This window comes from Argentina anserina, chromosome 2, assembly GCF_933775445.1.
Source record: "Argentina anserina chromosome 2, drPotAnse1.1, whole genome shotgun sequence".
Taxonomy (NCBI): Eukaryota; Viridiplantae; Streptophyta; class Magnoliopsida; order Rosales; family Rosaceae; genus Argentina; species Argentina anserina.
The window spans coordinates 18,279,173-18,306,637 of NC_065873.1; the positions used below are offsets into that span (position 1 = coordinate 18,279,173).

The window sequence follows — 27,465 nt, forward strand, 5'->3', positions numbered from 1 at the left end:
GCAGATTCCTAGAGGATCAAAGACCAGCATGCACTAATGATACAAAAAAACAAGGAAATTCGGAAATGGGAGAAAGGTTAATTAATAAATAGGAGAATATTGGAACAACCAGGCTCTCCCTATACAGTATCTGCAAGACTCCAACCTAAGGGCACTGTACACCAGGGATTCAAAAGGACTATACAGTGCTACCATAGCTCCTTTATACCTATTACACTTGACCTCCAATGGGTTAAACTAGCTTCCTCCTATTCTAAACCACAAAAGGTAACAGTCGCGCTAAACCTCTGCAAGCTTCAATTATTTACGGAAGCACAGAGTGACCACCGACGCTCAGCTACACCTGAGTGGGACTGTTGAAAGAGGTTTCAAAATCAAAGTAAAGCATCCCCGAGTCAACAAGAGGCGGCCCTGGATAGAATTGATCCAATTGAGATGTCACAGAATCATTTGTTACTGGTGGAATTGGCTGATTGTCTAATAACCAGTTATCAAAATCGCTCTCCAAACCCTTGAGGTTAGGGTATTCATTGGACTGGTAATCTGGTTCCTTGACTTGAGCTGGCCCAAACATAGCCTCGGTGCTTTGAACTTGAGAAATTTCAATGGGAGGTTGAGGTTGCTGAATGCTTTGACTGGTGTTGTTCATCCAACTGTAGTTGCAATCTGAAAACCCCAAGTCCACGGCACTCGCACCTACGCCTTGCAGAGAGACGTTCTGGCTGGCATTTTGACTTTGAACCCCATACTGACAGAAATTTTGGCCATTGTTCAGAATTTGACTCCCCGGCTGAACAGTTTGGCTATAAGCTGACTGAGGAAGAGGTGGACTGTACGGCTGGGGAGGCACTGCACTTCCAACAATGCCACTGCCCATTGGCTGGGAGGGCATCGGATTCAAGCTGTTATGAACCTCTTGCCAACTGAAGCAAACTCCATTATTTGATGCGGCCCTAGGGGAGGGAATTCTGCCATATTGTGATGGATTGGCATAACCACTGTTATTTAATGGGCCATATTGTGATGGATTAACAGAATTGCTGTTATATGTTGAGCCATATGCAGATTGGTTCTTTGCCAAAGAACCCCGAACAGGCCCTACTCTTTTGAACATTGTTGGCGAAGAAGTACTGTGGAGGCTTCCACCAATAGTATGAGCTCTGCTACTCCTTTGAGCATTGTTAAGCAACTGCTGAGAAGCTGAAGATGGTTGGACAGAAGCTGGTTGGACTCCATTGTTTGATGGAACAAATCTTTGTTGGTGCCTTCTAGCTAGACTACTGACAGTAGAATTTATAAGGTTGGTTGAGGGACAAGCACGGATCAAAGTTGACCTTGGGACCTGATTCAGTGGTATAGAGGTAGCTGCTGGCACCACAGGTCTGGCTGAGGAGGCGGTATGGTTCGTAGATGACCTATAGACCTGCGTCTGTGGTATAGAGTTGGGTGCCAATCTGATTATATCAAGAGGTGGGACTTGACTAATTTGAGACACAGACAAAGATACTTTTATAGCTGGCATTGAAGCACTTCTCCCCATCTTGAAATTTCTCCTCAGTACTTTCCACATATCTACTTTCTCTGTGGCATGACAGTGGCCAATATGTGAGGCGCCTGTGCCCCAATGTACACAGGGTGCCAAAGAGTCGCAGACATAACAGTGACACTGCATTTTAGCAAGTACATAATCAGTGGTAAGTTGCTAAACCTTGCACGATAAATAGCATAATGTTTATGAATACAAGGCTGATAAGAATAAACATACCAGGTCACAGTACTTCTCATGTGGGGTAGAAGTGAATGGGAATTTGGCACAAAGATGTCGTGGATGAGGGTAGTCTCTGCATGCTACCTGCAAGAATAAATAATAGCATGAATTAACCAAGAAACTAAATGGATTTACATCTTCTGAAGCAATTCAAAACTAAGGCATCCAATCATACATGGTACTAAGATCATGCACATAGAACTATGTTCGGCGTAACATATAACAATTGAATACTATTATATTACACCACCAGACAAGCAAATGACAGAAGATAACCTAAACCACAAATCCCCTTACTCAACGAAAATTTTCTTCCAACCAAAGATTTTCAAAATGAAGGTTGAAACAAGAAAGCGTTGATGGGAAATCAACAGCAGCAAAATCAATATGGTGCAAGGTGCATACTATTTTTACTAAAAAAAAAAGGGAAAAAAAACTAAAACTGAAATCAGGAATAAGAAAAACTCTCTTTTGATGATACCTCCCATGGACCCCAGATCAGGTTGCTACTTGTCACTCGTAAAAAGGAGTTATCTCAAACCCGGCAGCTGAAGTAGCTAGCCAAAGGTCCGTGTATATTGCCAACTCAAGCAATCGCGCTGAAATCCTGCAAGAATTTACCATGAGGCAAAACTACACAGCTTTATTGCAACTAACAACCTGATTTGGGGAGACATCACAAGACCGTTTCTCTATCCTGCCATGCGTGAAACAAGAAACTACTTTAAATCGATCACTACACCACTTAACCAAGCAAGCTAGCTCACCTTCAAAGCCCCAATAAAATAAAAAACAAAAAAAACTGTTTGGAAAAAAAGCTCCCTTTTTTTCAAGAACCAACCAAAAGATTACCACGCGAGCACAACCACTGTTGATGCTTCACAGTTCACACATAACACACAACCCGGAAACAGAAAAACAATCACTACGTTGTTCTTCATTCATATCAAACAATCATATCCCATTAGCCTAATTTGGTAAACACATGATGTTCTATAGGAAATAAATCAAACCCTCAATTCTATACCAATTCCCAACACCCTAAAAAGTAATAACAACCGTTTTAGATTTCTTTCTACTCAAATCCACCCAGCATTTACTTCTCTTTCTCTAACCTCACTACTACTCATTATAAAAACCACAAAACCCAGAAATCCAAAAACCCACAAAACACAATTTTTCACATCAAAAGAATCACAATTTCTCTACACATTTATATACCTGACCCTTCTCGCCGACCACAACCAAATCATCCGACCCACTACCCGACCCGCTATCCTCAACCGAATTCGCCTCATCCGGGTCGCCATCCAGCACCACGCAATCGTCGTCCACCTCCTTCGCCGCGCACTTTGACCCGGCGTTGACCTCGCCGATCACCATCACGTCGTCGGAGTCGGCGTCGTTCTCGAACTTGCTCTCGGCGGACTCGATGAGGTTGGAGAGCCAGTCGACGCTGTCGTCGTCGACGTCGTGGCGGGCCGCGTCGTCCTCCTCCTCGTCGGAGCTGATGTCAATCGGACCCGAATTCATTGTGAGAAGAGAGAATTGAATTGTAAAAACGGGCCGGGATAGGGTCTCTAAGAATTGATCATGGATTGAGAAATTGGGGGAATTGAGGTTGGGTTAGGGTTTTGGGAATTGAAATCGGCGGAGAGACTCAGAGTGAGAGAAGTGAGTCGGTGTTTTGTTTAACCCTCTTTACCAAAGTTTGGGGTCTTTTTCTTCGAATAGGGGTATTTCTGGAAATAGGGGAAAAGTGGGGGGTGCATATATGGGATCGTGTGCCCCACAACCGCATGCGCCGTGACGTCATGGATACGGTTGAGTCAAAGCAAGCCTTGGGTTTGGGCTTGGGATTTGACCCAATACGTATGAGAAACCCTAGCTAGTACGTAGTTGATCAGGTTAAGGGAACCCTCTTCCGATCAGGATTTGATCAAAAAAGAGTTCATTCGTTATCCGCTTATATATACTCGATTACTCTTGTGTATAGGGTGATCTTAGTCTTTTGCTTGAAAAAATCAACCAAAAGAAGAAGAGAGAAATCGCAGGTCGAGGTGGGATGACGTCGAACATTGTGAATTCTAGAAACGCAATCGATGAAGGACGTGTTGAAACATCTGAGAATGAAAGGAGATGGGTGGAAGAAGATGAAGAAATGAGAAAGAGGATTCTTGAATTGAAATCGAAAAGGGAAAATGAGGTCATGGAAGCACGGTTGCGTAGGAGGTTGAAAATAGCAGCTAAGAATGAAAGCATATCACCGGAAGAAGCTTAAGAGAGGTAAAAGTGACGTCGTGTTGTGGAATGCATAAGGAAAACTAAGCTCATGAACCAAGAGTTTCTTAAGGGCATTGTGAGCATAAATCACGGGTAGTGATTGAATGAGGGGATTAAGGCGTGAATCACGAGTAGTGGAGAACAACGGGTAGTGGAGAACAATGGGTATTGGAGAACACTTTATAGGTGTATATATAGATGATTGTTGTGTAATGATATTTACAAGCAAGTGTAATATACAAGTTCAATTTAGTATCAGAGCATGTGCTCTGTTTTTTTCTGGGTTAGTTTTCTTTACAATCGTTTGGTGCGAGCCCGTCAGCCGAGCTTGCTGTCCCCTCACAAAGCACAGCCGTCGACAACGTCAACAAGCTGGTAGCCTCTCCGTTCGACGACGTCAGCAAAGCCACGCAGGAGCCCACCCGACTCGGAACCGCTCCAAGCCACACAGGAGCTCACCCGACTCGGCACCACTCCAAGCTCCAACGTGCTCTCCTGCCCGCCGATCAGCTCAGCTAAGCCCGCCGACATGCTCTCGAGGGACTGCTTCACTTGTTCTGCCGGTGCCGGCGACATCTCTTTCCGCCGCTGACCAGCCTTCCACCACCACAGCCGTTGTCGCTGTCTTCTTCCACTGTTCATCGATCTCCTGCCGCCTCACAGCCGTCGCACGCTCGACCCCGGCGCCGGTCTCTCAGGTCGACCCCGTCGCCGCTCTCTCAGGACGACCCAGGCGCCGCCCTCCGACGATCTGACGCGATTTGGGGTCCCCGTACGACGATCCGACGCGCGCCCCCTAATCCGGATATGGATCCGACCCGCTCGGTACGACCCATCTTCAACCCGCCCGGTCTGGCCCAGTTCCTCCCGGGCCAGTTTTAATCTGGATTCGACCAGACCCGGATTTAAATCAGACCCGAATTTGACCCGACCCGAATTCAAATCTGACCCGGATTCGACCCGACCTGGATTCAAATTCGACCCGGCCCAGAATTAATAACTATTTATTGTCAATGTAGGTGCACCGATAGTGAACGTGCACCTAAGACAAGTTCTTATCCGTTTTTTGGTGTTTCCGCTGTATAATTCCTTATTCTGTTTTTTCAATTTCCTTTTCAATGAGTTCTGGAGACGAAGCTGATGTTCCGAAATTTGAGATATCTGTCAAGAGTTCTGACAGTGGGTCCTTTGGGGGTACTAAACTGAATGGCACCAATTTCCGTAAATGGAAGCGACTTATGGCGGCTCATCTTCGAGGCATGCACAAGATGGGGCATGTAACCGGAGTCACTCAGGCTCCTAAAAAAGATGATATTATTGCCTACACTAAGTGGGACGATGATGATGGCCTTGTGATGTCCGTCTTGTGGAAAGCTATGAATGACGAGATAATTGATCTGGTGGAGACATGTGACACTGCGCAGGCAATATGGCTGACACTTGAAGGCTTATATAATAATGCCACAGTTCGAGATCTTCGTTCTGATAATGGGGGAGAATATGTGAATCATGTCTTTCAGGAGTTCCTTAACACACACAGAATTGTTCATCAAACAGCGTGTCCTTATACACCTGAGCAGAATGGAGTTTCTGAAAGGAAAAATCGTCATTTACTTGACATGGCTCGGTGTATTCTTTTTAGTGCCCATATGCCCAAATACCTTTGGGGTGATGTTGTCATCACTTCTGCACACCTTATTAATCGTCTTCCCTCTCGTGTCATTCAGGGAAAAGTTTCATATGAGGTGCTTGCATCTCATGTCTCCTTACCCTCTTTTCATAATCTTCCTGCCCGTGTTTTCGGTTGTGCTGTTTTTGTCCATCTTCCAAAACACCAGAGATCTAAATTGGATGCTCGGGCCGTTAAATGTGTGTTTGTTGGGTATGGCGGACATCAAAAAGGGTATCGGTGCTATCATCCGCCTACCAGGAAGTACTATGTCACTATGGATGTTACTTTCTTTGAGGATATGAGTTATTTTCCCTCTTCTGATACTACTCTTCAGGGGGAGAATTCATACTTTGAAGAGTTGTATCATGGAGAGGGGGAGACAAATAAGCCAGTAGATATGGTGACATGATCAATTGAGATTACTAATAAGTCCGCTATACAAGCACCACCGAGTGATTTCGATATAGTCACTCCAGAAATTCAGGCACCAGAAGATGACAACACAACTGCCCCTCATACTACTGTTTATCTACCTGACCAATACTCTCCTGGTACGGAAGATCACTCATATGAGGTTAGTCATTCTATTGGGACTAATACTAGTGATGCTAATAGTAGACAATATGTCTTGCCAAATAGGTCTACTCGGGGTCAGCCAACAAAAAAATATGAACCTACCCTTCAGGCAAAAGCTAAGTATCATGTGGCAAATTTTATGTCTACCAAAAGATTGTCTAAGTCATATGAATCATTTGTGAATCAAATATCTACTGTATCAGTACCTAACAAAGTGCATGATGCATTGAGAGATCCAAAATGGAGGAAAGAAATGAAGGAAGAGATGGAAGCATTACAAAAGAACAATACTTGGGAACTTGTATCTCCACCACATGGCAAGAAGACTGTGGGATGTCGTTAGGTGTTCACAGTGAAGCATAATCCAGATGGGTCAGTGAGCCGATATAAAGCACGCCTAGTAGCAAAAAGGTTCACCCAGACATATGGCATAGACTATGATGAGACATTTGCACATGTTGCAAAGATAAACACTATTCGGGTATTGCTATCTTGTGCTGCTAACTTAAACTGGCCACTTAGACAGTTTGATGTTAAGAATGCATTCCTTCATGGAGAACTTACAGAAGAAGTGTACATGGATCTTCCGCCGGGATATGCGGCCGCTTCTCCAAGTAACTCTGTATGCAAATTGAGAAAATCTTTGTATGATCTTAAACAGTCACCTCGTGCCTGGTTTGGAAGATTCTCACAATTCATGAGGAGAACTGGCTACAAACAGAGTAATTCAGACCACACATTATTTCTCAGACATCAGCAAGGGAAGGTAACATCCCTAATTATATATGTTGATGATATGGTAGTTACTAGGAATGATACTGTTGAGATGAATAGATTACAGAAACAGCTAACCACATAATTTGAGATGAAAGACATAGGTACACTCAAGTACTTCTTGGGCATTGAGGTAGCCCGGGGAAGTGATGGTATCTATCTGTGTCAAAGGAAGTACATCCTTGATCTACTAACAGAGACCGGTATGCTGGATTGCACTCCCATTGATACTCCTATTGAGCAGAACCATCGGTTAGCAGAGTATCCAGATCAAGTACCGACTGAAAAAACTCGTTATCAGAGGCTAGTTGGATGTCTGATTTATTTATCACATACCAAACCAGATGTTGCATATGCAGTAAGTGTAGTGAGTCAGTTTATGCATAATCCCAGTGTGGACCACATGGATGTTGTTGTAAGGATTTTGAGGTACTTGAAGTCAGCTCCAGGAAGAGGAGTAATGTTTTCTAATCACAAAAATATCTTTGAGGTTTGTGGCTTCACAGATGCAGACTGGGCTTGAAATATTACAGATCGGAGATCCACATCAGGGTACTTTACCTTTGTTGGAGGTAATCTTGTTACATGGAAGAGTAAGAAATAAAAAGTGGTAGCTCGATCTAGTACTGAAGCAGAGTACAGAGGTATGGCTCAGGGAGTATGTGAATTGTTATGACTTAGAAACTTGCTACAAGATTTGGGTATTAAGCCTAAATGTGTGATGCAGATGTACTGTGACAACAAAACAGCTATTGATATTTCACAGAATCCTGTGCAACATGATCGTACAAAACATGTGGAGGTTGATCGTCACTTTATAAAAGAGAAGCTAGATGCGAAGATTATGAGTTTTCTTTTTGTTCCTACAGAAGAGCAACTTGCCGATATGCTCACAAAAGGAGTATCTAAGAAAGTTTTTTATGACTCACTTGGCAAGTTAGGCATAGTTGATATGTATGCGCCAACTTGAGGGGGAGTGTGAGCATAAATCACGGGTAGTGATTGAAGGAGGGGATTAGGGCGTGAATCACGGGTAGTGGAGAACACTTTATAGGTGTATATATAGATGATTGTTGTATAATGATATTTACAAGCAAGTGTAATATACAAGTTCAATTGGCATGACGGAAATGCCCCCGGACCAAACGCCAGAAGAGGCAAGACTGGCTGAATCAAGACTTGAGACGATGCTTCTCGCAAGATTTTTCCCCGATGGCCCGGGAATTATTTTGACCCTGCCTGCAGTTGCATGACAATCCAAGCAAACAATCATGTTATCAATATTTGCAACCCTAGCTACTATTGTGTAAGCAAAATAGGAGTCTATATCTTTATACTTCTGTTAGTTTTTATCTATTTCTCTGTGGGAAATTCTTATAGTTAATCCTGATGCCGGATGCTTTTCTCTCTGCCTGGGAATATCATAAATACTGTATGCTTATTTTAATCCTTAAAAAAATTGCTTAAGCAAAAATAAATAAAAATCTTTTGCTTGCTTGATTTGATGAAGATCGGATTGGTGTCTTACATCTCCATATAAATGTGTCTTGTTATATATACCGCTATTAATTGGATGTGATTTTTTGTATGTTCTTTTGTCTTGGCAACATATATCTACGTGATTGAGTTGACGAGTGAATATATGTCTAGTGTCATGGATAACCAAGGAAGATGGCGAATTTAATCCAAAAGCTAATCTATGTTGTTCATGACTATTAGGTATAAGCAAGCTTATCACCTTTACCTTATTAAGGGGACCTCATTCAGAAAGTGTTCTCAATATTACTGTGATTACTATCTATTGTTGTACACTACAAAATTTCATCATCTCTCTGCAAATCTGTATGATGTGTGTGTATACACTGTAGCTTGTTTTTTCGATTGCGACTATACTGGCTTTGTTAATTCATTTTTTGAAGGGTGGATTTTTTTGGATATACTCATATACACGTAGTAGTTGAGGAATTGAATCCAATTTCTGTGTCGATAGGTGCATGGATCGATTGATGGGCAAGTGAAACCAACCAGACGGACCCTAGCTAGGTTCCCTGATCCGACACATTTTTCCTGTTAGGTTGATTGTTAAGTTCTATCCACATCTGTGCTTGTTTTTATTATTATGAAGAACAGATCGAGAAGAACCGCTCTCGTTATGGGTTGTTTGTGAATAATGTACGTTGTCAGAATACCTGAAGGTACACACCTGCATGCTTCCCGGGCCGGTTCTGCGGTTCACCATTTTCGGGTTTGGAAAGCTCATGCATGCTTGATGCTTCCAGCCTTCTAATCTTGAAGGATGGTTTGGATCATTTGGCATTTAGCCATTTGCAGTCGGCCGGGATCGGAGTTCATCATCTCGTACGTATAATAGCATTGTCAGACCAAACTATTCATTCCCAGAGCACGTAAAGTAATATGCTTGATTAAAACGTATCTCACTCATAGTTAGAGAGAATAACTAGTTATGAACTTATGATCGATAAATTATTTGAAAACTATTTAAACTAGTTAAGAGGTAACTAGTTTCAAGTACGATCGATAAACTAGTTTCAAATACATACTATATCCCCAACTCGCTAGTTGTAAACATATTATATAATATGTACTCGATCGATCATTATCTAAAAGAAAAAAAAATTCACCACAGTTTTCAAACTCTTGTAATAAGATCAATGTAATCACAACTCGCTATCAACTTGATGCCTAAAACTATTTTTCGTCACATCGATGTTAGTTTCATCACGTGTCACACACATGCTCCTTAAAAAGAAGAAGAAAAAAAATTATCATTAGTCCCCAAACTCTTATGGCAATGCCAAAATGATACCTAAACATAAAAAACTATCAATGTGATACCCACACTAAGAATTCCCTATCAACGTGATGTCAGTGGCTATTTTCCAGTACTCTACTATCTGTTTGTCACGTTTCGCGCACGTGCCCTTTAAAAAAAACGTAAGCATGACATTTGATACGGAAATGCATGATCCCACTCGCCGCCAGCATCGCCGACTGGTGTTGAGGAAGAATAAAAAGACCCATGGTGATGGGTGGAGGAAGGAGTAGTTTGATGGGGAGCGAGTACTGGACGGTGGTGTATTGAGGGTAGAGCTCGCCAGGATGGTTGGTCTCAAAGATGAGAAAATAGTGAGGAGGGAAGTGGCGGTCCAAATTTTGGCATTGAAGTTAACGGGCTAGAATGGGTTAAGGACGATAGATCATGTCTTACAACAAAGGGATGCGCAGGAGGGGAGTGGGGTCACACACTTCTTCACCAGATGTCATGTTTACCCTTTTTTAAGTGGCACAATGTGCAACACGTAAAAAAACAAATCGTGACATGCCGAAAATTAGTTTGTCATCAAGTTGATTGAGAATTCTTAATTTGGGAGATCAAATTGATAGTTTTTAGGTTTAGGTATTACTTTGGCCTTGACGCCACAAGAGTTTAAGGATTAATGATGATTTTATTTGTATTTTTTAAGGGGTATGTGATTGACACGTGATGAAACTAACAATGACGTGACAGAAAATTGTTTCAAGTATCACGTCGATAGCGAATTGTGAATTTGGGTACACATAGTTTTTGAGTGTGGGTATTACATTGACTTTGCCACAAGAATTTAGAGACTGATGGTGAATTTTTTTTATCTAAAATACTTTCTATTTTACGGTGACGGTTTATTTTTAGTATTTTTAATCGGCATCTTCAAAAACTAATCTCATTTAACTTTGAAAAAAGTTCACCATCGGTACCCAAACTATTGTGGTAAGGTCAATGTAGCATCCCAACTATGAATTGTACCAATGTAGTACCCAAACTTGTAATTCGTTATCAACGAAGGGTCTGAGCCCAATTTCTGTTACGGCTCTGTTATCTCGGTCATGTGTCATGCACGTGACCACAAACAAAATTCAACAGCGGTACCCAAACTCTTGTGACAATGTCAATGTAGTACCCAAACTCTGAGTTGTACCAATGTAGTACCCAAACTCGTTTTTTCACTATCAATAAGGGGTCTGAGGCCAATTTACGTCACGGTTTCGTCTTATGGATCAAAATAAAAAAATGTATTTACCTAAATAACTATATGTGGGTTCTAAGACCCTAAATAAGAAAATCTGACATTTCTTGAATTAAGAAACAACTTACAAATTGGGCAAAACACCAACTCATTCTCATTATGCTTCAAACACCTCACCACCACAGTGTGGCATCGAGGAGCTCCACCTCCTCCTTCATCACCAACACAATATTCGAGCTCCTCCACCTCTCCTTGGAACCCCCGATCCATCGACACGTCATGATCGCAGGCCTTCACTCTGTGATTCTTGACAGCCGACCGCACCGCTTTACATGCCTCGAATGTCGTAGGTGGAGGAAGAAAAGGTCGTAGGTGGGGGATGTGAGGGAGACGATGTTGTGGTTCAAGGCGGAGCTGCCGAGCTGGGAGAAGTAGTCATCGTGATTGAAGAGTTTGGAAGAAACACAACACGTAGTGTTGCTTTGACTCAAAATATGAGCTCAAAAATACAATGTGGAAGGAGTGAGAGTGAAGGGAAATGAGAAGAAAAAGAGAAAAAACAAGAAGTTATGACACGTGACCGAAAAGATGGAGTTGTGATAGAAATTGGCTTCAGTCCCCTCGTTGTAATAACCCGAATTTTTAGAAACTAAATGTCGAGTATTTTTAAAGTGTTAAACTTGTGAAATTAATTCAAGACGACAATTGGAGGTTTGCGACATTTTGAAATGAAAACGGAAACGTTCTCGGATCGTTTAATTAGAAAACGTAACGTTACCGCAACGTATAGATCGACTTTTATTCCATCGCTTGGTTGTGAAAACTTCCTTCACGAAAGTCGTAAAGCTCATCGATACGAATTCGTGGACACGTCATGCGTTCAAATCGGACGTCGGACGCGAAAGTTATTAACGTCGGAAGTTCGTTTCCGATTTTGGAAATAGTATAAAAGGAAGGAGATGAGATTAAAAATCAGAAAATCAGATTTTTCTAAAAATCAGCTCGGGTACTGTTCACCCGACCCAAAAACATTCTCCGGCCGATTTCTCCACCATCCGACGTCGCCTCGTGTCGTGCCACCTATCAAACTGACGGGCTCGACGAGCTCCATCTTTTGGGCTACGCCTTGCACTCCGGCGACAACCACACACGGTGTAGCAACCGCCGGAAGTTACTGTTGTGGCGGTGCCGCCTCCTCCGGCCACCATGGCTCGAGATTCTTGGGGGGTTTTGCTTGTCTCAGTCCCAGCAACATTCCCACAAAAGGAATCGAGCCAAATCGAAGTGTAAGTACCCGAATCAAAATTTCAATTTTCTAGGGTTTGTGAATAGTGCCGATTTCATGTTCTTCGTTGTTTGGACTGTTTAGACTCGGATTTAGACCTTGGTGTCAACTAGGAAGTTGTTGGAAATGTTGTTTAGGTTGTGGTGGTGAAATTTGGTGATGATTGGTGGCGGTCGGTGAACAGTAACGCCGAATGAATAGTAACTGTGAATAGTAACTCCGCATGAATAGTGATCTGTAACAGTAACTGTGAACAGTGGCGTGGTAAAACAGTACTATGAACAGTGTTTTGGTAAACCAGTAACTGTGAACAGTGATTAGTAAACATGAACAGTGTTCCGTGAACAATGTTTTATGAACAACATTTAGCTGTGCTGAACTCGTCACCTGATATTTTAAGTATCATTTTCTAAGCATTTATCGTGCTATTAGGTGACTGACGAAACGAGTGAGGAAATTACTTTCAGGGTCGTGGAAGTTGCACGCAGGAAAGAATGTGAGTAAAATCTCACATATTTACGAATCTACCCTTGCGGTGATTCTAAGATATTTGCAAGAGTTTTTAATATTGAAATACGACATGTATACAATATAATGGATTCTATGTATATTGTATAAATGGTAATAAGTACATATATATATATAATTTGCTATATTATATACTGTTATGAATTCATCTGGATTAGGTCAATTCGATGACAAGCATGTGAGTTTAATATTGAGATTGTTAAACGTTTTGTCTTCGGACGTGTTATAAATTATGACATGTATAAGATATAATGGATTATATATATATATATATCGTACAAATGGTAAATAAATACGTATATATATAGTTTGCTATATAATATACTGTTATGATTTTATTGTGATTTTGATTTGTACAATATGATGTGAGATTATTGTACGTGATTTTAACATTGAGATTGTTAAAATGTGAATTGTCTTCGGACCTGATGTTTGGTACAATATGATGTGAGATTATTGTACGTGTTTGGCAAGTCGAAACCTAGCCTTTGGCCGGGCGAAAGTTACGATACAGTTAGAGCTCTAGTCTGTCTGCCTTAGTACTGCATGTGAGGTAACGGGTGGTTATCTGCTCATGGGTACTCAGATTATTTTGGATGTTGGGTAGCGGGTGGCTATCCAATATCGGCGGTGTATTACGAGAGGGGTAACAGATGTGTACCAGCGTTCTTGGTACCCGTAATATAAATGCATTTGGGTAACCAGAAGGGTTACTTAATTTCTCATTAGCGTTTTATTTCATATTTCTTTGGGACGACCAGATGGGCCGTCCATTGACTCATGAGTGCATTTATATTTGTTGATTTCTGGATTTCCGTATATATTGATATGCGAGTTATGTTTTTATTTTACTCATACGAGCTGTAAAGCTTACCGGGTTTGTGTTTACAATCCCGGTACACCAATTCGATGGTGTAGTGGATAACTCCGCAGGTGTGGATTAGCGGGAATTGACGGACCGCTCAGAGGACTTGAAGTTATTTACCTCCAGCTTGTGTGGGGATTTTGTGTGACTATCTTGTGAGGTTGTTGTGAGGATTATTCATTTCCATTTATTATAATGTTGAATTATAATTTGGTTTGTAATAATCGATTTGACTGAGTTGTATTTTGAACTCAGAGATGATCCGCTGTGGCATTTAAATGATTTCGATTTCATTGAAATTGTTTAGTGTTTAACGATTTTGAAATTTTGAGTTTTTTTTAAGCTTGAAATTTTAGGGTCATTACACTCGTTGATAGAGAAAAATGAGTTTGGATACTACATTGGTACAACTCAAAATTGGGATACTACATTGATCTTGCCACAAGAGTTTGGGTACCGATGTTGAAATTTTTTTTGTGGTCACGTGCGGGACACGTGACCGAGATAACAAAGCCGTAACAGAAATTGAGCTTGGACCCTTCGTTGATAGTGAATTACAAGCTTGGACCTTACCATAATAATTTGATTACCGATGGCGAAATTTAATCTTCGGTTACAAGAATTTTAAGCCTAATTAAAGCGCCAACTGCCCCGCGCGAAAAGATTATTACTATTTTTTTTTAAACCACACAATTTCCAATAAACGGAGGTCGAGGGCACGCACATGCGACCTACGACTCTAGGAGGACGATTCTTTTATTACGGGACGGTCAAGATTTACGGAGTTATTTAGCTCACCGCAATACTGGATTACAACACCACCTCCTGATGGTTTCTGCACGCGACACGTCTGATTTCTAAGTCAAAAGGACACTCTTCCGTTACGGAAGTTAAATCCTTCTATTAATGTTTATCTTTGGGCTAATATCATAAGCAGTCCCGCAATTTTATTAAAATTTCTTAAAAAAATCAGATTAGCTGACTAACAAAGCACCGCCATGGCTCCATTTGCACGCATAAATTGTAGATGAAAAATGAGATACTTTAGAGAATTTGAGTTATTGCCTTCTCGGCGAAATTGAGTTATAATACATTGTTGTTTTCTGTTAATAACGATAATATGATAATTGACATTTCAATACCATACAAAAATTATTCCTAATACCATACACATTATTCCTAACATAATATCTAATCAAAAATAACTTGCTCAGTTTAGTTACATCGAGCTTTGTTGAATACTTTTATATTATGAGATTTGATCAATTACTATGAATGACACATTTACTAACTTATAATGAAAGTACTAAAAGTTGAATGTAACGAGACAATCTACCATTCTTACATTTAAAAACAACAAAGGGAGTTAAACAAGGCTTTTATTATTATTCAAGACTTTATTTTACGAGGATTACAACATAGAATCATGCGATATAATTGACAACCGAGGGGAGGTTGATGATATTATGTAAATCTAGTTTCCCACCTTATAGTTGTCTTGTCTTTTCTTTTTTGGTTCAAAACCATGTTCTCAACCTTCTCGTGTCATAACTTCCGTTGATTGCACAAATCCCAGTCTCCCTATATTAAGCCACTAGATCTTTCCCTCTCTCCTTTTTTTTTCTCTCCCCAAATCTCCAATACCATTTTCTTTCTTTCGCCTGAACAAAAACCATTTACAGGTACTAATCATCTTCTCTGTTTTTAATGCTTTGCTGTATTTCAAATAATGAATGGCATTTTCTTTATGCTATTGTAATTTCATCGTTTATTGCCGTTACGAATCGTGATGACTTTGCCAAACTTGAAATGTAGGAATCACCAACATTTGGTGTCTCTCCTTATTCATTGCATTGTATTAGGGTTGTTTTGTAGAAGTTTCATGTGTATGCTTTGTTTCACATTGTTTTGTAATCTTCAGGGTTTTTGTTTTCTTCATGTTACGTTGGAAATTGCATGCAAATAGTCAAGTTCAGGAGATGAGTGTTCTGATTTCTGAGTACATCGAGTATCTGGAATTGAGGATCAAGCACATTTAAGGAGAAAACTTGATTCAAATTCTTGTGTTATTTGGATTGTTGTGATAAATCAAAATTGGTGAATTGGGTGAAAACTATGCTGGTGAGCAGGGTTCTGGGCTCATGTAAGCAATGTGGCGAAGTTTATTCATTTTGGGAAAATGAGGATTTACAAAGATGAGCCAAGTGTTTGAAATGGATGCAAAAGAAGATGGGGAAGGACATGAAGAGGGTGGTTCTTCGTCCCCCATTGCGGTTTTGCAGGAAATGTCTGAAGAGGCATTAAGAGTGGCAGGAGAACCCCTCAACTCTCCGAATATGCCGCCATTGGCACCAGGGCATAGGCGGGCTCAAAGTGAAGTTTTGACCACCAGACACAAGCGCAGCAATAGCTTTCAGAAATTGAAAAACCAGATGCAGAAGGCTTGGAGATGGGGGACTAATCAAGATGACTCCCGGATGAATTTTAATCCTGAGGTTTTGTTAAATCAAAAACGCCAGTGGTATCGCCTTCACTCCAAATCAAAGGTTTGTATATAGCCTGTGTTCATAATGTTGTTACTCTAGATTCTGGTCATGGTTGAAAGGGGATAGCTTTGTATATGGTGTGTGGATGCCTCATTGTTCAGTTCATTATTTATCTAGAAATTAAAAATTGAAGAAAGTTGAGGGCTTCATGCTATGGAGTTATAGCATGCATATACAGATCCTTAGCCTATTGTGTTGTAGAAATAGTTTTGTTTACAGCTATTTTCTTCTTTAGAGGAACCATCAGTTTCAACTAGTCTTATATGTCAAAGGGATATATTAATCGGCTAATCTGAATAATTATCAAATGCGGTCATGCCTACAAAGCCTACAAATCTAATATCGGAAACCACCAACCTCTCGTTGCTTGTCAGTTATTTTTTTAGGGATCTTCTCTTTATGCAGTTATTAGCTAAAGTTTATGATGATGTTACTGTTACTGTAGGGTCATGTAAATTATCAGGAGCCAACTTCACTCTTTGAGCATTTTATAATTGCGGGACTTCATCCAGATACTAATCTTCAAATTGCCGAGGCAGCATTCATTAAAAGAAAGAAATGGGAGACAGACATGATAAGCTATGGAATCACTGACCTTAAATTACTGCAGCAAAAGGGACCTCCAATCCCAACATTAGAACCTCAGGTTGAATGCATGATTGTTTATGAAGCTTCCTGAAATCCTCTTATCTGTTTTGTTTTTGGAAACTTTATTTTCTCTTTTCAACAGTGTATATGAATGAGTTATGGATATATGTATATATTTGAACGTTATTTTACTACAGAAAACTGATTTTTGGACCATGAATTCTGATGGTTTCTACTTGTAGATACAAAGCTTGATTTTCTAATTTATGCTTAAGAAGGAAAGAAAATAGAGGATGTTTTTTTCAATTTCTTGATATTTGTAAGAATTTTACATGCTACCTAAATGTCATCTTCTGTGGGAGAAGATAAATTACCTCATTTCAAATTTTCCTCTTTCGGTTAATAGGTACTGTTTAAATATCCTCCGGGGAAGAGGCTAGCGATGCGTTTGAAAGATTTAGCTTCCTTTTGTTTTCCTGGAGGGGTTAAGGTTTGATAAGCCCTGTTCTTTTGATTAATCTCATAATTATGTAACAGTTGTTATATGATGGATGCTTTATGATCTCTTCTGTGATTTGTCATGATACAGGCACGATTAATGGAGAAGACTCCATCACTAAGTGACCTTAATCAAATTGTTTATGGACAGGTACGATAAATTGGTTCGACTCTCACCTATGGCAAATATCTCACCAAGATCTGTTTGTTTCATTTTGAAGTACATAACTTATTGACTGTTACATTGATACCAGTAACAAGATTGTAGTATGGTGTGTATCAAGTACATAGATTTACCTTATTTTTTCATTGCCCTCACATACTCTGTTATTTAAGTGTAGCATGCGAGTCGCATTTTAGTTATGAGGGTGTGCGCTACTAGCCCTAATCAGCTGTTTCAAATTAATGAGTAGGGGAAAAAGTATGAGGAGGCCTCTAATATATGATCAAAAGCAATGTCTGCAAAAAACTTACACTCTTAGAGAATGAGCTCGAATCTGTGTCTAGTAACTGGGTTAAGATGTATTATCAAAATTGAGCCAAAAATAGTTTTTAGGGTTGTTTTTTTTTTTTAAGTTTTATTTCAGATTAAACAATATTAGGAACCTGATCTTGCCTTGAAATAGGCTTTAAATCAATCGTATATAGTCATGCAAGAATGTTACTGGAAGTCATATTCATTTGTAGCTTCACAAATTGTCCTACTTCATGACTATATTTTTTCTATTGGTTGCTGATTAGTTAATTTATTATATGTATGGTTAGGTAACACGTAATAACAATTCAATTATCTCTATCTTCGACAGGAGCATTTAGGCAAAGATGATTTAGCATTTATCTTTTCACTCAAGGTAAGAAACTAAGAATGCATCTCTCCTTTATGTTTTGAAGGTTTATATTATCTTCTTGCTTCCATGATGTGATAATCATATATTTTTGTAGCACAAGTTGTTACTGAAAGTTTGATTGTGCTCTTGATCAGGTAGCCGACAATGCAACACTTTATGGTGTTTGCCTACATGTGTCAGAAATAGTTCAAAGGCCTCCTGCTATTTTAGGCATCACATCACCTCTTCCTCATTCATCTGGGGGACTCTTCCGTTTTTTGGTTTCTGCACCTCGGTGCTACTGTGTGTTATCCAAATATCCCTTTTTTGAGTTACATTATGAGATGTTGAACAGGTACAATGTTAGTCTAATAGTTATATACAGTAACTAGTAGTTCTGGTAATGACATTTTAACCTACACGAATTTCAAAGCAAATCACCATCTTTAACTTGGATGCAGTATCATTCAACAGGAGCGCCTGAATCGAATAACACAATTTGTCACAGGAATGAGCCTCATTGAATCCGTTTCTTCATTCCCAAAAATAGATGATGAAAGTAATCACAACGATGACTCCCCTGAGACAGAGCCTTGTGATTATTGGATGAACTCTGCAATTCCTATACACAGTGCAGTAGCTCTTACAGCTGTTGCTGCAGGAATTATACCTGATGATGAGACTCCAACTTCTTCACTCAAGATATGGGAACCTCAGTCCCCGGAAAGTGCTACTGCTAGTGATGTTCCAGATTTTATTCAAGTACACTATTTAGATAAGGATGTTAGAAAGGATTTACAATGTTTTGATGATTGCGGTTCCTCAGATACTTCAGATAGAATATTTGGAAGTTATACAAATGGCCATACTTCACGGGGAAGTCTTGGGAGTTCTGAATCTCTATTTAGGTGGTAAATATACAAGTTTCTTACCATTTAATATGTCTATTTATGGTGAAAATATTATCTAATAAATTACTATTACTTTTGTCTGTTCTCAGGAATGGTCATACTTCTCCAGAAGTTGGGGCATCTTTTTTGTCCAGGAACCACACATTGGAGCGTTTTGGTAGTTCTGAATCTTTATTCAGGTAATAAATATATGGTAGTCTTATTCTTTTGTTTCTCACTTTCTGCTTACGACATAAAATAGTAGAACCTGTTTCTGTGCTTTCTGTGTATATTTGCTGTTATATGAGAATGCATAGTCATTAGAATATCTTTTCCGCTCTGGTGTATATCTGAATTCTTATAGTCTTTGTACCGTCTTACTTAATAGTTTGTACCCTTCTTACCGTTCAATTACTACTTCAGTAAACTATTGTTATCTGTGGCAGTCCAGCTAGAAGCATGTCAGAGGATGACGATGATGACCTTTCCTCAACTTGTGAGAAAGAGTTTAGCGATGACTTGATAATGGCATGGGCTAGGGTGAGTGTATCAATGTTCTAGATTTTGATGCAATACATGGTTTAGGTGATGCTTTGGTTTCCATCTGATGGTTGGTTTTGTTCTTATTTTTTTTATAGGAGAATAAAAACGATTTGCTACAGATTGTATGTGGTTTTCATTCATTGCCTCTTCCCGAACGAGGAAGTGATTTAGCTTTTCAACCTCTTGAACATCTACAGGCTATCCAGTATAAGCGGCCTTCAATTGCTGCCCTTGGTTTTGATGAAAAAAGTTTAGAATCATCTGAAGATCCTGGGGTATTGTTTGATTTCTCTTTGTTCAACCGGTAGTGGTCCTTTTTCTTTTCTTTTTAGAACTCACTCAACAGTACTCGACTTCTTTTGAAGGTTGATGCAAAGTTAGCCGCTGCTGAGGAAGCACTTTCACTATCATTGTGGACAACTGCCACAATCTGCCGAGTTCTCTCTGTTGAAAGTGTAAGTTTAATGGTTCAATTGAATGTAGATGTGCTAAATCTTTTTACAATGATATTTTTCTTTTCATGATAGCAATATCCATTCTCATTGTGAGTGGTACGGGTTTCTTTTTCACCTTCTTATGATCGCTGACCTTTGATTGAAGGACTCCCAGGAGTGTGGCTACAGATCTGACTCTGAAAAGATAATTTAATAATTGGAAAGCCTATAATAAAATTTGTTCGAGCCTTCCTGTAGTTACTTGAGTGTTTTTCTCTTTTTCACATTGGAAGAGCAACAAGTATGTTCGCATAGCCCCTAAGATCAGACAACTAGGTACCTCACAGATAAATTTCTTATCTTTTCTGGTGATTTACCTCTCAATAACTTGGTAGATAGTGTATTGAGGTCCATAAAGTTTGTGGTGACTTTGTAGTAACTGAACACTGTAACCCTTCACATTTTACTTAAGACAAACCTTTGATTTTGAATTTTGAATTTTTGGTGACTTTGAATTTTACCAGCTCCCCTTTCCCTTATCCTATGGAGAAACCATTTGTTAATTAGTCAATGGGGCTTTTGCTAGATTTTGGCATTGCTTGCGGGAGTATTACTGGAAAAGCAAGTGATAGTAGTGTGCCCAAATCTGGTAAGTTTAGTACTTCTATCCGAATTCTATCATTATTTCTGGGATCAGTAATTTGCGTTCAATAATATGTTTGTTACTTTCCCTTGTTTAATTTCAGATTTTGACTATTTGACACTTCAAACCAAATGCAGGGTGTTCTATCAGCAACAGTATTATCTCTCATACCCATGATTCGTCCATTTCAATGGCAGAGTTTAATGCTTCCTGTAAGTGGATATCTCTTACTGATGTATCTTAGGGAATCAAAAGAATATAAATCAGGTTTAAATACATTCTGAGATATTCTGTGAACTCAGCAAAAATAGTGGCAGTTCTAGATAAATAATCATCTTTGACCTTCTAACTTCTCTTTGTAAGTGCACTGATGCGTACTTCAGAATCTGATGTTATTTTCTAAGTTTCTTCAATATTCCTCAGGTTCTACCAGGAAAAATGCTGGATTTTCTTGATGCCCCAGTTCCCTTCATTGTAAGTTTTGTATTTTAATTATTATTAAAACCCTGTACAGTATAGAATGTACCTCTTTCCACTATACTTTCTGTTGACCTTGCAAGATACTATAGAGATATTCCAATACCGAGAAATATTTCTTTATGTATTGCTTATAAGTTGACTTCGCTTCTGTTTTTACTTCTTACTGGGATCAATGTTTGTTCTTTGCTTTTAACTGTAACAGTGTAGCATTCCCTGGAATATTGAAAGGACGTCATATACACTCTATTAAGTTCCTATTGTGTTGCCATATATTTTTATATAACTATGTTTAAACTCATATCTTCGGGAAACTTGTAAGGAAATGATATCATCATTTTTATCGTTTTGCCTTTATCATTATGCAGATTGGAATAGAGCAAGTTCCTGCAGACCTAAAGAAGAAAACATCAGATCCTGTTGTAATTAATGTGGTCAAGGACCAGGTATTTTTATTTTATTATTCTATCATCTCCATAGTCCCATACATGTATCTCAGCAAAACCTTATCAGACTTGGGAAAATTATATCTCATAGAAATGGCGAAGTTTATTATATATTTTATTTGCTTGCAGCCGTTTGGTGGATTCAGAAGTTGTTTGTTGATGTGTGCTATATGTTTAATGTTGTATAGTGATTGTCTGGACTTGCTTACCAAATAATAGCTGTACTTTATGATTTATGCAGGTTAAACTATCTCATCACCTGCCAGCACTGCCACGATATAAAGAACTTGCCCTTGAACTTGTCCCTTTCCATTCCAAACTGTCAATGGAAGGTTCATTTGCTAGAAAGCATCCTGTATATAGATGCACCGAAGTGCAGGTTTTTACTTTCATACTTGCATGCTCATTTCTTCTGCTCATGTCTGTGCGGGTTCTATATGCATAAACTTAATTTCTCTTTTGGAGAGACATCCAAGTGAGAGTCTTAAGTTTATCACATTATCTTTCAAACTTTTTCGCACAGTTTTAATTTTAAAAGGGTTTTTTTCTCCACTGTGCTATATAATCTGGCGAGCTGCTGATGTGTAATATATATGCAGGCTGAAGCTGCAGTTCAGTTTTTGAAAGTCATCAGGAACTACATTGAGTCGCTTTGTTCCGAGCTAAGTTTTTACACAATTACAAGTGTACAATCAAACAATGACAGGGTAGAGAATCTCATTCCATTGCTTATTATACTTGTGCAGAAATTACAGATGACCCCCTGATTCATCATAGTTTTGTAATGTGTTAACTTTTACTGTATTTTCAGGTTTCGATACTTCTCAAAGATAGCTTCATTGATTCCTTTCCTAGTAAGGACCGGTCATTTATGAAGGTAGCATTCAATTCTTTTCGAAGAAACTGATTTGGGTTTAGTTGTAATTGAAGACCACTCTGTTATCACCTTTCATTTGTTTTGCAATTTCTGACTCCTGCAGTTGTTGGTAGACACACAAATGTTCTCAGTTCTATCCGACTCTCGTTTGTCAAGCTTAGAGAATGGAAATCCTTAAGTTAAATTAAGACCATCATATCCAAACCTGTTGCAACTGAATGCACCATTTTAAGATTTCAAGTTGCAATTCAATTAATCATCTCAGGCCTAATGACTTCTGCCACTGTCAGCCATGGCGATTGGAGGACGTAATGATGAATCGTGAGGACAAGTGAAAGGGTGAAGGCTTTTATCTCTGGAGTTCATAACCTCTCAACTTCTCAAGGAACTTCTGTCAACCCAACGATTTGACACCCACCCACTCTTGCCATCTGCCAAACCTTTATTTGCCACAATGTTTTGTAGTCATAAACGCAAGATCAATCTCCCACCAGTCTGTACCATATTTAAATCTTAGAAATCTTGTACATGTAAATAGTGAATTCTTTGTAAAAGGAAACCTTCAGTCCATTGCAAAACATTTTTTTCCTTGCCAAATCTGAGAACTGAAAATGGAACTCAGCATGGATTAAATCAATCCAGTTAATAGTAACAAAGGTTGAAGCAACAATACCGAATCTCAGTAATTAATCGCTACAGATTTTCACTTTAACAACGTACAGTACTACAAATTTTGATGCATTTACATGGTATAGCAAATTCAAAGCGTCACATTTCATTCTACCAACTACATAAGTATAGATTTGCATCCTCAGTATGCTCGGTATGGCACTCACATTGTTTTTTGCAGATGCAATGTTGGGGCATAACCTTTGGTTTCATCCTTGGTCAAGCAACAGTCTCATTTCAGAATTGGCAACTATCAAAACCATAATCAGATCATTTCTCCTCATCTTCAGAGTCTGATTTTGCAAAAACTGTTTCAGGCTGAGTATCTGCATACGCTGGAGCAATGTACTTTGGATCTTTTGCTGCAACATCTGCATACTTCAGTATGGCTTCCCTTGGATCTTCATCCATCCATGTCTCCTTGATCATACCCCCTTGCTGAGATGGGAAACAAACAATGAGCATACTTCACTGTATTCATTTCTTAATTATATAAAATTTATAAAGCAAAGATATATATTGGGCGAATAGCATTACCTTCATAAGGTATTGGGTCAATAAGCTTCCTTTACTTGCACCAACTCTTCCACCGAAGCCTGGTCCTGTCATGGGAAGGTCAGGCTTATGGGATTTAACTGGATCCTTCAATGTCTTCTCTCGCTCACGCTTCCGGCTTGGTTGATCTCTAAATAAGGGTAGAGCATGAGGGTTGTGTATGACTGGGTTCGCCACAAAATCATCAACAGACTTTTTCCTAGGAGCACGTGCAACACAGACAAGAGCTCCTCTTTCACTAAGAGTTGGATCGTATAATACATGCGTGCCACCTTGTCTTTTATCTCCTGTTGTTGCAAAGATCTTCAAAGACAAAAGCATGTTAGTTCTATGTATATTTCAGATTTCAGATTCCAGATAATAGGCACACATAATGTGCATCTCAATAGATGAACAATGCATGGAACACTAGAGATAATTGACTAGAGTAGTACCTGATTCAGTTTTGGGTGCCAGGCACATTGCACAACACTACAAGTAGGGGATATCCCAACTTTTGAAACAAGTTCCAGTTTTGCTCGATCAAAGAAGCACAGTAAACCTCCAGTTGTGCTCTCCCTTTCAATTGATGTTCCAGTCAGAAAGAGTTGCTCATCAGGACTGAATGCGATATTGGTTTGTGCATAGTTATTCGGGAGATTCTCAAACACCTTGAGGGGATCTTTCATCTGACGTAAATCCCAAACCTGGTACATATAATGAGCATTAGAAGGTAGAGATCCATCAGAGAAATTTCAATTAGGTGACACCATTCAGTCTTGTAGTGGACAGCAACATACTATACACATTACCTTCAAAGTGCCATCACAGCTTCTTGAGAGTAAGATTCTCCCATCTCTAGAAAACTTAAGCCCAGTGATATCATCTGAATGAGCTTCTGGAATGTGTATGTCTGGCCTACTTCCCCATCCGGGCTTAATGTTCCAAACCTATGAAAAATGATCGACATAAAAGAGTATTAAGAATTCATCTAGGAAATAGACGTAAACGTCCCCTTGTAAGAAGAAACATAAAAACCAAAGATATTCAGACAACACTAACCTGTATAGATCCATCTCCTATACCGCCTGCAATCTTTTGTCCTTCATGATCCCAAGCACAAGTGGTGACTGGAACTCTTCCCGGCCTAGCAAGTTTCGGCTTGATTACCTATTTATTGAAGTATTGCATAATTAAGTCAAACTCTTGTTCAAAAGAACTGTTCTCAATGGTCAATACTAACAGCAAAACAGGGTCTCCACACAAAATGGTTTTGTGCATTTGCATCAATAATTCAATAGTGTTACATAAACGTGGTGCAGGCAATGTTGTGTGTGATACTAATACCAATACATTCCTAAACAAACTGTCCCATTACTAAAACGTTTCTAACCTGTTTCTGTGTCTTGAACTCATTGACATCCCAAATACGCAGCGATCCATCCTCCGACGATGTCAAGATCTCGTCTTTCTTCCTCGGATGCCACTGCCCACATGTCAATCCAGTAATATGCCCCTTGGTATTCTTCAAATCACGAATATACATGTCCCCCTTCACAAACTCTCCAAGAGTAAGCCCGTCCCGATCATATATCTGCTCAATCCAAAATCATTTCACACACCACACACCAAATTCAACTCGAAAACAACATACACAACCTCATATACACACATAAAACAACAAGACAATGCACATAGGTAATGTGGATGATTCACCTTGGCCTGAGCCGAGCCGGTGACACAAAGAAACCGGTCGGCGGTGGGGCTCCAGCTAATAGTCCTGACTTGGTGACCTTCCGACGGCTCCAGCTGCCGGAAAGATTGCAACTTTGCATTCATGCCCTGAAAATCAAACATTCTAACAGAGTAGTCATAGCTACCGGAGATAACCCTAGAGCCAGTGTGATCAATCGCCAGAGCCGAAACCACTTTGGTGTGCCCCTTCAGCACTATCTCATTGCTCACCGGAATCCGGTACTTGTTCTCCTCCTCCTCCGAATCGGAATACGACTCCTCCGTGTACCTCACCGGTCGCGGCGGTCCAATCATCTCCCCCTCCTCCTCGTCATCACGCTCCGCGCTCCCGGACGGCGGAGGAGGAGGTCCGACGATGGCGTCGCCGTCGTCGTCAGAGGGGGGATTAGGGAGCAGAGGACGAGGCGGTCCGATGAGGGAGGCATCGGAATTAGGGTTAGGGTTGGGGGTTTTGGCGGAGCGGAGGGAATCGAGCCAGGTTTTGGAGGAGGAGGAGAGAGAAGGGAGGGCGGCGGAGGGTGGAGGTGGTTGTTGGTTACGACGTGTCGTATTGTGGATGGCTTCGAGAGGGGTTTGAGATTTGGATTGCTTACCGAAAGTGAGAGGGAATTCGGCTCTGATTCCGTCGTAGATTTCGGCTGGGTCGTCGGACATGACTGTTAATTTGGTTACGGAGTTCGCCGGAATGAGAAGTGTAGGTGGTTCTGAACAGAGACTTGTTATATATGGCGGAGCTCTAGTGCTCTACCGCCATTGAAGGTTTAAAGTCTAAACATTGAGCTACATCTTCCGAACCGGGTTCGTGGTTCCGGGTCTTAATTTAACTAGGCCCAAATATTTGTATTTGGCATTTGGTAATATCAGTGGAAATGTTGACAATACTAACATACAAGTCTGCAACTAAGCCCTAAACCATCTTCCAAAAAAAAAACCCTAAACCCCCAAACGTTCGACTGAGGTGACCATTTTAAGAGTTAGAGAACAAATTACTTACGTACTTGAGCGTCATGATGAAGGTTTAAACATCATTCTAGACCAAATAAGTTGGATAAAATAGTGTAATTGAGCATCGTGACTAAAGTTTCTAACAAAATAAGTTTCAAGTTTTGTAGACCAAATAAGCGAAGTGCAACAGTGTCATCTTCTTCATCTACCCTAGTAAGGGGATCTTGTAACAATGTGTGATTATGGCATGTGATTGATTTAGTGTATAAATAAATATTACATATTATTAGAGTTTGGCACAAATTTGATATCTCAACTCCTTCAAACAACATTTCATCTTTGAAATTGTCATCTAGTCGAGACTTTACATCAGGGTTAAAATTCATGATGTGCTGGCACCCATCCTTGTTTATTAATATATGTAATCTTACTCATCTAGATGTATATATTCCTCCCTCCTTCGGTTGGTACGTACAAATGTGTATATCAAACCCAACTACGTTTCAGAATTAAAAATCCCAAGATTCAAGTGTAAAGTGCACAACATAATGATACAATGGGACAAAGATCCCTCCTGTAAAAGAACTAGTTTAGTTCCTGCTGTGATAATAATGCAGCATTCCACTGAGTGAAGACTAATAGTGCGTGGGAGAAGAGGGCTCTTGCTCAAGTCTATAGTTAAGACTTGAGCTGTGACATCTTAAAAAATGATGAAATAATATCGACTCCAATTCATTTGTCTGGTTTTGCCGGTCGTTATTCGCCGGCGGTAACAGAAGCCATGATTATAAAATTTTATAATAGCCTACGCCGCCGCCGACGGTAACCAACCTTCGAAGTGGACAAAACCATCGCAACTATGTCACATCTGATTCATATTCACCACACATATTGTGGATATAATGATGAATATGCATATCCATGGTGACCCTTGGCATGAAAATTAATACGGATGCACGTCTATACCTTTTTATATTTTTATATTTTTAGTACTGTGGATAATATTAACCGTTCAAA

The 27,465-nt window shown here is 39.8% G+C and overlaps 3 protein-coding genes and 1 long non-coding RNA gene across 4 annotated transcripts; 2 read left to right on the forward strand and 2 right to left on the reverse strand.

Moving 5' to 3' along the window:
• Window positions 1–76: 76 nt before the first annotated feature.
• Window positions 77–3,466, reverse strand: LOC126782059 (RPM1 interacting protein 13). The gene is made up of 3 exons (XM_050507219.1): window positions 2,990–3,466; window positions 1,766–1,852; window positions 77–1,666 (listed from the first exon to the last, which is right to left on the reverse strand). Exons 1-3 carry the CDS (start codon window positions 3,299–3,301, stop codon window positions 338–340), a joined length of 1,728 nt encoding a protein of 575 aa, XP_050363176.1. The 5' UTR covers window positions 3,302–3,466; the 3' UTR covers window positions 77–337.
• Window positions 3,467–12,105: 8,639 nt separating this feature from the next.
• On the forward strand, window positions 12,106–14,004 carry LOC126784918 (uncharacterized). The gene is made up of 3 exons (XR_007670996.1): window positions 12,106–12,384; window positions 12,816–12,879; window positions 13,830–14,004. It is a non-coding gene; the product is annotated as an uncharacterized LOC126784918 (long non-coding RNA).
• A 1,967-nt stretch (window positions 14,005–15,971) lies between these two features.
• LOC126784096 (uncharacterized) lies at window positions 15,972–23,003 on the forward strand. Its single transcript, XM_050509591.1, has 20 exons — window positions 15,972–16,322; window positions 16,768–16,968; window positions 17,317–17,400; window positions 17,500–17,559; window positions 18,215–18,259; window positions 18,391–18,590; window positions 18,697–18,997; window positions 19,062–19,146; window positions 19,236–19,325; window positions 19,577–19,665; window positions 19,764–19,943; window positions 20,034–20,123; window positions 20,689–20,751; window positions 20,883–20,957; window positions 21,169–21,219; window positions 21,591–21,668; window positions 21,910–22,047; window positions 22,268–22,375; window positions 22,480–22,545; window positions 22,649–23,003. The coding sequence occupies exons 1-20, from the start codon at window positions 15,972–15,974 to the stop codon at window positions 22,721–22,723; spliced, it is 2,430 nt and encodes an 809-aa protein (XP_050365548.1). The 3' UTR covers window positions 22,724–23,003.
• Window positions 23,004–23,144: 141 nt separating this feature from the next.
• Window positions 23,145–26,248, reverse strand: LOC126782372 (uncharacterized). Its single transcript, XM_050507600.1, has 7 exons — window positions 25,465–26,248; window positions 25,142–25,342; window positions 24,811–24,918; window positions 24,561–24,698; window positions 24,204–24,455; window positions 23,752–24,072; window positions 23,145–23,652 (listed from the first exon to the last, which is right to left on the reverse strand). The coding sequence occupies exons 1-7, from the start codon at window positions 26,155–26,157 to the stop codon at window positions 23,485–23,487; spliced, it is 1,881 nt and encodes a 626-aa protein (XP_050363557.1). The 5' UTR covers window positions 26,158–26,248; the 3' UTR covers window positions 23,145–23,484.
• Between the last annotated feature and the right edge of the window lie 1,217 nt (window positions 26,249–27,465).